The sequence below is a fragment of the Felis catus genome, chromosome D2 (assembly GCF_018350175.1).
Source record: "Felis catus isolate Fca126 chromosome D2, F.catus_Fca126_mat1.0, whole genome shotgun sequence".
In the NCBI taxonomy this organism is placed as follows: Eukaryota; Metazoa; Chordata; class Mammalia; order Carnivora; family Felidae; genus Felis; species Felis catus.
The window spans coordinates 9154943-9167708 of record NC_058378.1 but is presented as its reverse complement, the minus strand read 5'-3'; the positions used below and the strand labels follow the sequence as shown (position 1 = coordinate 9167708).

The 12766-nt window shown below is 44.3% G+C and overlaps 1 protein-coding gene across 1 annotated transcript in view; it reads right to left on the bottom strand.

Moving 5' to 3' along the window:
• The window catches only part of LOC102900951, an 80970-nt gene that overhangs the window by 32259 nt on the left and 35945 nt on the right, over positions 1-12766 (bottom strand). Inside the window, 4 exon segments of the mRNA XM_045041015.1 lie at positions 1248-1349; positions 4014-4712; positions 4817-4878; positions 9064-11316. Coding sequence (XP_044896950.1) covers positions 1248-1349; positions 4014-4712; positions 4817-4878; positions 9064-11316 — 3116 coding nt within the window.

The following is a 12766-nucleotide window of genomic DNA, read 5'->3' as shown; positions in this document are numbered from 1 at the left end:
TTAAAAAAACAAGCTTCTCCTATCTTTATGACAGGAGGTAGTTTTGCAACTTGGATCAAGACCCCAACCACCAAAGTTTAGGCTTCTACCCTCTCACAGACTCTGGGAGACAGAAGTGCCAGCTCCCTATTACATTTCAAACAGATGGTTCTGAGGTCCTTGGGAAAGACATTCTAGGCTGTAAAATTGCCAAGAGACATTTAAGAAGATTTATGGTTCATTCTCAAAAGCGCAAAGAATTTACAACTTTACAAAGAAAATAATCTACAAGGAGGGATGTCTCTTCATTTTTAGCAGAATATTAAGCCTCTTATTTTTCATTTGTATATTCCCTTACACCACTCTTACCACTTACGGTTAATGTCGAACCGAAGGTCCTAGAAAGGGAAATTAGGCAATAAAATGGAATAAAAGTCATCCAGATAGGAAATAAAGTGGTAAAACTCTGTCTACAGATGACAGGAGCTTCCATGTAGAATATACTTAGGAACATGACAACAAACATCAGAACTAATCAATGATTGCAACATGGTTGCAGGATACAAGATCAATATATTAATAGCAAATGAACTTGTACACATTAGCACTGAACAATACAAAAACAAAAAGTTCTTAGAAATGAATTTAACAGGGGCACCAGAGTGGCTTAGTTGGTTAAGCATCCAACCATGGCTCAGGTCATCATGTAACAAATGTGCCCACATTCAAAAGGGACACACGGGCGCCTGGATGGCTCAGTCAGTTGAAAGTCTAACTCCTGATTTTGGCTTAGGTCATCTCATGATTTATGAGTTTGAGCCCCACTCCAGGCTCTGCACTGCTGATGCAGAGACTACTTGGGATTCTTTATCTCCCCACCGTTTGTCGCTCCCCCACCCTCTCTCTCACAAATAAATATACTTTAGAAAGGTGGGGGCGGGGGGGAGGAGAGACACTGAACTTCCCTCTCAATGAGATAAGGGTCAAAAGACTTGCAAATATGTTTTGAAACCTTTACACTTAGGAGACCACTTAATAGTGCCTTCATTCATCTCCCCAACGGAAGATGCAGGGGAGCTGGGAGGTTGAAAACATCTCAAACTTCCTGAGGTTTTATTAACGGCAAATGTATGAGCACTACTGCAAGAATTGTGAGCATTTGTCTAAGTTCAGCACTGAGCAGGCACTTTAAATAGCGACACTTGCACAGGTGTACTCACATCCCACCTGCAAGAGGTGGTCTATTAAACAAAACGCCGGCGGCTTACAGGGGAAGCGAACTTTCTACGGAATGCCTTTTTCAAGAGCCCAGGATTGCGCATACCGAGAAGTGACAGGAGTGCCTTGGTCACTATCAGTAACGTCTGGAACTAGGAAGGGAAAGGGAATATCCTGCTCGGCTCCTGTATCATAGCCATAGAACCTGGAGAAACATCTGTTACCGTGATTTACATTCAGGCTGTACTGTGAGGCAAGACATTTCCAGAATTCCTTACCCCATGATGGGGCACCTCTTGGGTTAATGGCCCAAGAGTACATAAAAATGAGCAGATGGGGCCACTTGTTGGCCAGAGGCTCCAGTCTTAAGAGGACTACTTGATGTTTGGCCACTTATGCAGACTCTTGGGTCCTTCCCTTCATCAGGGACATCCTGGAAAAGGGATGAAAGCCAGCAACATTCCCCCGAGCTCCATCACATGTCAGGATGATGATGGCATCTGTAAAGTCTAAGAACTGCTACTGCTGCTCATTCAGTTCATTCCAAGGGACAGTCCCGGTAACGAGGTCCGTGAGAAGGGGGATCTCTTCCAGCACCACAGCTGGGCTGAATGAAGCAGAAGAGCACAGCCCCCTTGCAGCTGGGATACGCCAGAGACCCGTTTGGCTCCATCATGCAGCAAGGAAGCGTCAGTAACCATGCTTGCAAGGTACTGCTTCCATGACTCAAGCTACAACAGGCATTTGGGTATGGAGGGTCCCAGGCTCAGGGAGCCTCTTTGTGCTGGGGCACCAAGTACATGACCAACACCTGATGCTCCAATGGGGATTACTGCAAGGCTGAAGAAGGTAGTTTCTTGCATCAGAAGCCACTGGGCAACCTATGGACACCCTGAGGGGGTCTACAAACTCCAGGAGGAATGGGGGGATACTGGCAGTTTCTGCAGTGAAGAAAGGCACTCACAGGAGTGCCTGTTGACTTCAATGTGGATTGATTCTAGAGCCTGTTTTTGGAGGGGGTCCTATACAAGTTGGGCCAATTGAAGGTAAAGCCATCAATAAAACTGAGTAAACTGTTTAAGTGGGGAATATGTTCCTTGCAGAACCCAAGAAGAAAAGATACATTTGTAGTAACATTCTGTGAGCTAAGAAAACACAAGACAAAGAACAGTCACTAGCAGTTTCATGACAGTGGCAGGGATGCAACAGTCCCAGGTTTACAAGTAATTTTCAGGGAATTTACCTGAGACGGATCTTTGCAGTATGTATAGGAAAATGAATTATCACAACTTTTGTATGTGAACGCCTAATACGTGGGTGAAGGATCTCCTTGGAGGATGAGGTCATCAATACATCATACCTGGGTTCCTGAAGAAATCTGGGTGCAATTAAGGTATCGCCTGCAAAGACTATGTGCAATGGCAAAGAGTTGCTGGCATATCCCATTGGCAGCCTGCTGAAGGTGTACCGGGACCCTTTGGAGGCAAAGGCAAACTGTGGCTGAGGCTGCTGAAAACAGCACTGGGAAGAATGTACTGGCAAAACCCATAGTAACAAAATATGTACTGGTTGCTGCTTAGACGAAAGCAGTTATTTCAGGAACAGAGGTGTTGGGTCCCGGACAATTGACTACAGCATTGAGGATGCAGTAACCTACTGTGACATGCCAACACTATTTCTAGGTTTAAGAACGCAGTAAACTGGAGTACTAAATGGAGAAGCAGCAGTGATAATCACTTCGTCTCTGAACAGGTGGTTACCATGCTTTCAACCGGGACATACAGTACACGGGGGTCCCCTTCTGACAACCCAAATTCTAAGTGCCAAAAGTTCATATTCACTCGACTGGAACCTACCATGGGAATGTGCTATAATTAAGTCAATGGGTGCTGTGACCACGGAGAACTCAGGCAATAGTTCTGTGGATTAAGAGAAAACATACCTACTCATCCGAATGTCTCAGGTTGTTCATACTGGCAAAAAAAAAAAATAACACAGCCCGGGTGGCTTACAAACACCACAAATTTATTTCTCACAGTTCTGGAGGCCCTCGAGTCCAAGACAGATGAAGGGGCCAGCGGTATCAGCACGTGGGGAGGGCCTGCCTCCTGGTTCACAGATAGCTGTCCTTTTGCTCTGTCGTCACTTGTGCAAAAGCCAAAGGCGTTCGCTCAACACTTGTGAGGGCTTTACTCCCATTCATGAGAGCTCTACCCCCATAACCTCATCACATCCCAAAGGCCCACCACCTCCAAAGACCATGACACTGAGGACTGGAGTTCAACATATAAGTTGTGAGGAAACAGTCACCCGCACTCCATTTTGTAGTCGGTAACTCCTCTAAGACTTTAGGGAATGACATGATCAAATTTAGCCGAAGGCCCAAATACAGCTGTAATTCAAGCCTTGTGCTAAGGTCATGACAATTTGTCAACGGTGCGTTTCAGCAGATATTTAAGTCATGTCACAAACGATCTAGCGAAGGTACAAAAGCCAGTTAGTGCCCTTTGATCTTCTGTTGCATAAGTTATCTTCGTATAGTCTGGACTCCCAGCTGGGGCAATCTGTGCACCTTCATTTCTGTCATTTCGTTGTTTCCTTTTCGTGTACCTAAGTTCCTCCCACCCCTCATTCTTTCTTGCCAGTTCTTTCCTTTTTGTCGTCACTCAATATACGTCAGGGGCTTTTCTATTTACTCTGATCGCACGTACAAGTTGCCTTCTCCAGAGAGCCTCCAGGGAGGATCTACGGGCTCAAGAGCCCACTCTATGGCAAAGGTTACATTGCTTCATACGGATTAAGGATCCTGGGCTTACGCTGCATTCCAATGATCCCCTTTGCTGGGGCACAGGGTGAGTGCTTTCCCCTCTGAGCAGGAGGATGAGAATTTTTCTCAACAGAGGCAGCAGAGCACAGCTGCAAGGAGCAAGCGTGGCCCATAACCCGGCGGTTGACCGAATGTCTTCTGTAGGGCTGCCTTTTTGCAACAGTGCAGGTTTCTTCTCTCTCATTTCTCTCTCTTCAAATTCCCTCACAGTATTTTGGGTTTCTAGCCATGTGAAGTGACAGCTTTCAGTTTTCGTCTCCATCCTGACACCTGTGGCGGGGGCCTGGGTGGTTACAAGGGAAAGGACCACAGCCCGGCAGTCCGCCTCACAGGCAGCTGCCGCTTCCTCCAGGGAATGCCAGTCAATCTCTCTGGGGTCACGGTTCACAAACAGTAAGGTCATTCTGTCACGGCAAGGGTCAAGGCCATCAAGCCCCAGGACTCCAAGGTTAGTCCTTTGGTGTACTGAAAAAAACCCCAGTGCCTCGCCAACCCCAGGTTCACTGGCTGAGGGTTCTGCATTAGCGCAGTTGAGGTCCTTCCTCTGGCAATTTGGAAGACGTCCCCTTTTGTTTCTCATCAGCCTCCGGGCCACAGGACACCACAGGTGTGCACCTCGGCACCCTCGGGCGTCAGGCGTGTGTGCAATGGCAGCAGGGGAAGGAGCAGCAAGAGATGGGGACGGCCACTGCCCGCACGTGAACAACAGCTCATCACGCACCGAGGGCCGTGCACGCTTCATGCTCCCGGGGCCAGGGCAGCCCAGCTTTCCAAACTTTCACCAAGGGCCACCTGCATGCCCTCCCCGCTGGGGCACAATGACAAAAACTGGTAAGCGTGGCTACCCTGAACAGCTGGGGACGGCCAACACACGGTACACAGTAACCGGAGAGTGCCAGCCAGACCCTCGACCCTGGGTAGCTGGGGCTCAAATGCTCACCAGTTAAAGTGCGGTGTCGTCACTGCCTCCACAGGCGGAGCGTCTCACGACACCAGCCAAAGTGACTGAACCCGGAGCCCAGGCACCTGGGGTACAGCCAATTAACAATTCTTAGGGCCAAGAGCTTGTTGCCAGGGGAGGAAACAGTGACACCCGAAACAGGCAGCAGAGTCCACAGCAAGAGGCTGTCTGCCAGCAACCGGTAGCTCGGTCCCAGGTGGCCTTTGTCCTATCTCAGAACTCGTTAGTCAACAACAATCACTTAATGACAACTGGATGAACTGGGTCTTACGTGGTGACCTGCGTCTTAGATGGACCATCCTCTTAGTGTTGCCCACTGTGTTAACTGCCTCCTGCTCGGAGGGTTCACTCCATGTTGGTTTCAGATGTCAAGAGTCTAGGACACTAGGCCTTAACTTCAGACCACAGTTACTGTAATTAAAAATATTCTGAAGACTATAGACACAGCTCAAATGTTCATCAGTGGCCATTATATTTGTAGTGCAGGAACACAGGACCAAGGGAAACTTAGTACAGAAACAAGGTGTTATGAAGAGAGGTGAGAAATTTACGATACTTGCAGAAAAGACAAGGCGGCTTATAACAACAGGAAGCTACAGCTGAAAATAGGCTTTAGTGATGGTCAGCGTATGATTTCTGAGAATGCATTCTGCCTCCCACCATGGGAAAAGTGGTACTGAATACTGTGTTTCTAACTTTGTAATTTGAAGAAACACCCTCGGAGATTCCTGTATATTGCTATAGGCAGACAGGATGGTTCATTTCTTTCACACACTTTACATTTTAGAGTAGTCGTAGAGTTACAGACACATGGAGCAGAAAGTCAAGTTCCTATACACCCCTTCACTCCTACCCCTCTGCAGCCCCCCATCATTCATATCTTGCAGTAGTGTGGTCCATTTGTTACAACTGATGAGTCAATGCTGATACAGGAGTACTACCTCAAGACCACAGTTTACATCAGGGCTCACCCTTTGTTACATTTTTGGGCACTGGCAAAGGATCCGCACGCCATCTACCGTTACAATATCCTACAGCATACTCCCACCGTCCTAAAATCCTCCATAATCCACCTATTCAGCCTTCCCTCCCCTGCCTCAATCCTCTGGCGACCACCGATCCTTTTACTGTCTCCCCACGTGCCTTGCCAGAACGCACTATAACTGGTAACGTTAAGGTGCAAAGCCTTTCGGATTGGCTTGTCTCATTCAGCAATATGCACGTAAAGGCTCCTGCATGTCTCCTGTTACCGAACGGCTCATTTCTTTTTACCACCCACCCAATCACCGTATCCTAAAGCCTCGTTAACTCGCGTCAGTGCGTTTGATTGTCGACTCCTGGAAATTCCCTACACGGGCAATCATGTTATGTGTGACTGTACACAGTTTTCTCTCCTCCTTCCCTGTCCAAGTCTCTCTCCTTCTCTGGTCTTGCTCTGTCGGCGAGGACTTCCAGAAGGAGGATGAAAGAGCAGGGACAGGGACCTCTTTGCTCTCCTCTTCTCACTGGGAAAGCATCTAGTTTCTCACCATGAAAGTACAATGTTAGCTGCAGGGCTGTTGGAGATGTTCTGTACCAAATTAATGTTCCCCATGCTCCCAGCCTGCTGAGATTTCTTATTGTGGATGTGGGTTAACGTTTTGTGAAAGGCTCTTCTACACCTATTGATGAGATATGATTATTTCTTCTTTTGCCTCTTGATGCGACAGGTGACTACCCGATATCAAATGTTGAACCAGCACAGCACCCCTGGAATAAATCCTACATGGTCATGGCACGTAATTATATATTGTGGGATTCAACTTGGTGACGATTTGTTGAGGATCTCAGCATCTATGTTCCGAGACATATAGACATCTAGCTTTCCTTTTCAGAATTTTTTTTAATCACACCCAACCTAGGGTTCGAACTCAGGACCCCGAGATTAAGAGTCACGTGTTCTACTGACTCAGCCATCCAGGCACCCCCGTTGCTTTCCTTTCCTATAATGTCTCTGCCTGCTTTTGTTACTATAAGCATCACAGAATGAGTTAGGAAGGATTTCTTCTCCTACTTTTTGGAAGAGGTGTAGAGAACTGGTATCATTTCTTCCTTCCTTAAGTGTTTTATAGAAGTCACCAGTGAACACATCTGGGCTTGAACTTTCTGATTTGGAAGATTAAGGATGAACTCAATTTCTTTAATAGATTATTTGCCTATACAAATTTATACTTCTGTGAGTTTCGGCAGATTGTGTGTCTCAAGGAATAGGTCTAGGTTATGAAATTGGTGTGCAGAGTTGTCTGTAACATTACTATCCTTCTAATGTCCATGTTATCAGTTGTTCTTTCTTTCACTTCTGACGTTGGCAACTTGTATCTTTTCTTTTTTCTTAGTTAACCGAAGGTTTATCAATTTTATTGACCTTTTCAAATAATTAACTTTTGGTGTATTGGTTTTGTTTTCTCAAAGATCTCACAGATTTCTGCTCTGATTCTTATTATTTCATTTGTTTTCCTTACTTTGGATTTAATTAGCTCTCTTCTAGTTCCCTAAGATGAAAGCTTAGAATATCTGTGCAATTTAAGATCATTAGTTTGTGTAACCTGATTTATGAAATCAGATAATGAAATGTAGTATCCCACCTTTACACCCTGTCGGTCCATAAAAGCCTCACTCTGACCTTACTCTGGCTCTGCTCCAGTCTCAACCCACCTTCTCATACAATCAAAAACCCATGACCCAGATATGTTTCTGTGTACACTGGATCTGAGTTTACAGCCTAGATTACAACCATGAGTGTCATATAGTCTGTCTGTGGCTTCTATTCTGAACTCTGCCTTAGAGGGCAGTTACCTATAGGGGTTTGTAAAAAATTGAGGCTGAGGACTGGAGGATGCACATAAATACACTCAAGGCAGTTTGAAAGGACCATGGGTGAGAGGGGAAAATGAGATCATAGACGAGATATCCCTCTGCACAGAGCACATTTTATTTACCATTTTGTTATTTTATGTATTTTAAGTGGTTACGTATTAGCTTTGGGGGCCTCCTTTCCAGAGATTCCTCCAGGCCCCGACATACCTGGGAGATGCTGAACTACGAATGTCTAGTTTCGATTCACAATCATATTAAATTCCACTACACATATGGAAGAGACACAGTTAATAGAAGGTACTATTTGTAGAAACAGGAGTCCTGCAAACTTAAGGGATACTTCACGTAAGCATTTAACGCTGTTGCCCTAATTATTCAATTTGTCTCTGTTTTAAAAACTTCATACTCATATGAATTGCCAGGATAGGGTTGCAGAAAGGGTATTATTAACACAAGGGACCTGCTTGTGGTGAAATCTTGGTTCCTTTTTAACCCTAATACAATACAGATTCCAGATTCCTTTTTGATTTTGTAGCCTGTGCTCATGGGTACTCAAACTATAAGCGACAACATTTTGTAAAACTTCACATAAACACAAAGTGCATGTAAAAACCGCTGAAGTGTGAATGACAGTACGTGACTTACTATTAAGGTACCATCCGTATTTCTGCTCGAGAATATACCTTTGTTATGTAAAATATCTTAAGAGGAAACTCAGAGAAGGGCACATGAGAAATCTATGTATTACTGCAACTTCTTTTATTTCATTTTACTACTTTTTTTTTGCTTGTTTGTACAACACACAATATTCATCTATAAATTACAAATTCTTAGGTTTCCTAAGACAAATATGGCATCAAAACTACAACACAATTTCCAATGTTATATTACCTCTAAAGAGAATCTTCAAGCTGTATGTCTCAAACTGAAAGATTTCTCCTTAGTAGAAATTGACATAACCTAGCTTGTATTTTTGCTAAAAACAAATGACAAAATCAAAAAATCTGCAAGGTTTATACCCACATTTTCTAGGGGACATTCAAAGGAATGTTACCTAACAAGACTGTCCTTTATGTGTTGCAGTCTACCTCAGGGTAAGATAAGGCCAGTTTGTGGACGAAAGTTATTCAACATTCAGGACATCAACATTGCTTCCTCTACAACGTGAGTTCTCTGAAGCGGAGCGACTGCTGAACCACACCTCAACATTCCTAAGACCCACTGCAATCCTAAGGTTTTTCTTGCGTGTGTGTTCTCTGATGTACAATGAGGTTTGACTTCTGAGAGAAGGGTTTTCCACATGTGTTACATTCATAGGGCTTCTCGCCTGTGTGTGACCTCTGATGGTTAACAAGGTTTGATTTACGGTAAAAAATTTTCCCACATTCATTACACTGACAAGATTTCTCCCCTGTGTGAGCCCTATAATGCACTGTGAGGGATGATTTGTGACTGAAGGATTTCCCACAGTAATTACATGCGTAAGGTTTCTCTCCTGTGTGTTTTCTCTGATGTAAAATAAGTCCTGACTTCACACAAAAAAATTTCCCACATTCATTACATTTATAGGGCTTTTCTTCTCTATGAGTTCTCTGGTGCACAACAAGAGCTGACTTATCACAGAAAGACCTTCCACATTCATTACATTCGTAGGGTTTCTCCCCTGTGTGTTTTCTCTGATGTAAAGTAAGCCCTGACTTCACACAGAAAGACTTCCCACATTCATTACATTTATAGGGCTTTTCTTCTCTATGAGTTCTCTGGTGCACAATTAGAGCTGATTTGTGACAGAAAGCCTTTCCACATTCATTACACTCATAGGGTTTCTCTCCTATGTGGATTCTCTGGTGCTGAGTGAGCTGAGACTTCTGGCAGAACGTTTTCCCACATTCATTACATCCGTAGGGTTTCTCCCCTGTGTGTATCCTAGTATGTTTATGTAGGGACGATTTACTATAGAAGATTTTTCCACATTCATGACACTCGAACGGTTTCTCCCCTGTATGTATCCTGTAATGTTGAGAGAGGGTGGATTTATGGCTGAAGAATTTCCCGCATTCAGGACACACAAAGGGTTTCTCCCCTGTGTGAATTCTCTGATGCACTGTGAGGGCAGACTTCAAACACGTTTTCCCACATTCGCAACATTCATAAGGTTTCAACCCTGTATGAATTATCTGATGCCTGGTGAGCACTGACTTGTGGTAGAAAGTTTTCCCGCATGCATCACATTTGTAGGGCTTATCCCCTATGTGGGTTCTCTGATGTTGTGTAAGATATGCCTTCCGACAGAAAGATTTCCCACAGTCAGGACATTCAAATGGTTTCTCCCCTGTATGAGTTCTCTGATGCAGGATAAGGTGTGAATTGATCCAAAAGGATTTCCCACATTCATAGCATTCATAGGGTTTCAGCCCTATGTGTGTTCTTTGGTGTTTGGTGAGGTCTGTCTTCTGGTAAAAAGTTTTCCCACATGCGCTACACTGATAGGGTTTCTCCCCTGTATGTATTCTCTGGTGTATCGTGAGGGCTGACTTGTGGCTGAAGGCTTTACCACATTCGTTGCACACATAGGGCTTCTCCCCCGTGTGTGATCTCTGATGTTTCGTGAGGTCTGACTTCTCCCAGAAAGTTTTTCCACATTCATCACACTGAAAGCGTTTCTCTCCCGTGTGTAACCTCTGATGTCGAGTGAGGTGGGACTTATGCCAAAACGCTTTCCCACATTCATTGCATTCAAAGTGTTTCTCTCCTTTATGATTTGTTTGAAGTTGCGGAAGGCATAAATCCCCCCGGAAATGATCCCCACTCTCACTACACTCCGAGGGTTTCATACGTGCCCCACGAGGTTTCAAAAGGGTAGACGTAACACATAACGATTTCCCACAACCACGCAGTCCACAGTGATTCTCTTCGGAGGCATTCATGTGATGTAACAGGAAAGAGGAGTTAGGAAAGAAGGTTCTCCCATATTCAATACATTCAGAGTGATTCTCTTCAGTGATCTCTCTCTTGTACGTACTCAATGTTGCCTTTTCGGGGAAGGTTTCTTGATGCATGTAATATTCAAAATTTTGCTCTGCACTTTGAATCTTCTCACTATCAACAGAGTCCTCAACCTGACTGAAAGTTTCTCCATGTTTAAAAAATTCACTTTTCTCGCTAGTAGGAGTTTTCTCGTGTTTAATACTGAGTAGCAATTTTCCATAGGCACTAAATTCACCAGTCTTTTTTCCCAAACGTCTTTTCTTATTGATACACAATTCAGAAATACAGCTGAAACTCACTCCATATGAGTCACACTGACAGAGGCTTTCTCTGGAAGGAAACGAATTTGTGTCCAGGTTAAATGGCTTTCCTATTACATTACCTCGTTCCTTGGTCGGCGTTTTCTTACTGATGAATGCAACTTCCCTCACAGGTTTATGCTGGTTTTCTCGGCTCCTTCCTTTCTTGTGATCAGTTTCCCAGACTTCTAAAGATAGGAAAAATTAACCGTACACATAAATACTAACACATTTCTTCTGGAATGCAACATATATACAAATGCCCTATGTTTTACTGGATTTTGATTTCTTGTCTAGTCTCCAGGGAAGAAAATAACTGTAAGTACTTATTTTTTCGATTTCTTCTGTTGGACATGAAAATACGAAAATGGAAACAAGAAACAAAAGGCCTGGCATGGTGGAAGAAAGGAGAGGAAACTACTACAAGCATACATCTGCATTCCGACGTCTGAGGAGTAATGGCAGCTACTAAATTCGGAACGTCTCCATCTATCCTCCAAATACCTCTAAAGATCAACATAAGGAGAGCAAATAAAATAACCAATCAACAACCCGTGACTTCAGCATAACTGGGAAATACAAAATACTACTGACTTCAAACCACCACTGAGGAAATAAACATTTAATACAGAAGAAACTGATAAAAGAGCTCACACATCTATAGAAAGAGCTTGAGCCCGTGGCAACTACATGTAGAGGAAGAGACAGAGAACTTAGAGATAATTAAAGTTCTTTTTCTTTAATGTTTATTTTTGAGAGAGAGAGAGAAACAGAGCATGAGTGAGGAAGTGGCAGAGAGAGGGATACAGAGAATCCAAAGCAGGCTCCAGGCTCTGAGCTTGTAGTACAGAGCACGACATGGGGCTCAAACTCAGGAACCGTAAGATCCTGACCTGAGCTGAAGGCAGACGCTCAATGGACTGAACCACCCAGGTGCCCCTAGAACGTATAGATAATTAAATGCAAATAAAATCACCGCCTGAAAGGGGAAGTCCCACAGTGAGAGGAGAAAACATGGAGTGACATCTTCATTCTGACAGATGACAGCTCAGACCACCGAGAACTCCAACACAAGGGACTTGTGGTATTAATGGGAACTATGGAGGCAAGGGCTGATCGGGTGAGGAATTCAATTGTAAAAAGGACAGAGTGATCTTAGAATATGACTCAAATTGTAAGAACCTGGTTATGAGCTGAACTGTCCCCCTCCCAAATTCGTATGTTGAAGCTGTAAGGTTTAATTACATTATCAGGGTGTAGCACTAATGACAGGAAAGACATCCATATCAGAAGCCGAAGAGACACCAGCCCTTTCCTGCTCTCCCTGTTTGCAGAAAAAAAGCCATGTGAGGAGAGGGCCAGAAGGTGCTGTCTGCAAGCTGAAGACAGAGGGCTCACCAGAAGGCACCAGAGGGCACCCTGAGGATACCTTCATCTTGGGCATACAGCCTCCAAATGTGTGAAAAAATAAATTTGTTACTTAGGCCACCCACTCTGTGGTGTTTTTGGTAAAATGGCCCAGGCAGATTTAACAGAAAGTACAAAAAGAAAAGATATTTGAATGAAATTTTAATAAACAGCATGGAGGGGCGCCTGGGTGGCTCAGTCGGTTAAGCGGCCGACTTCGGCTCAGGTCAT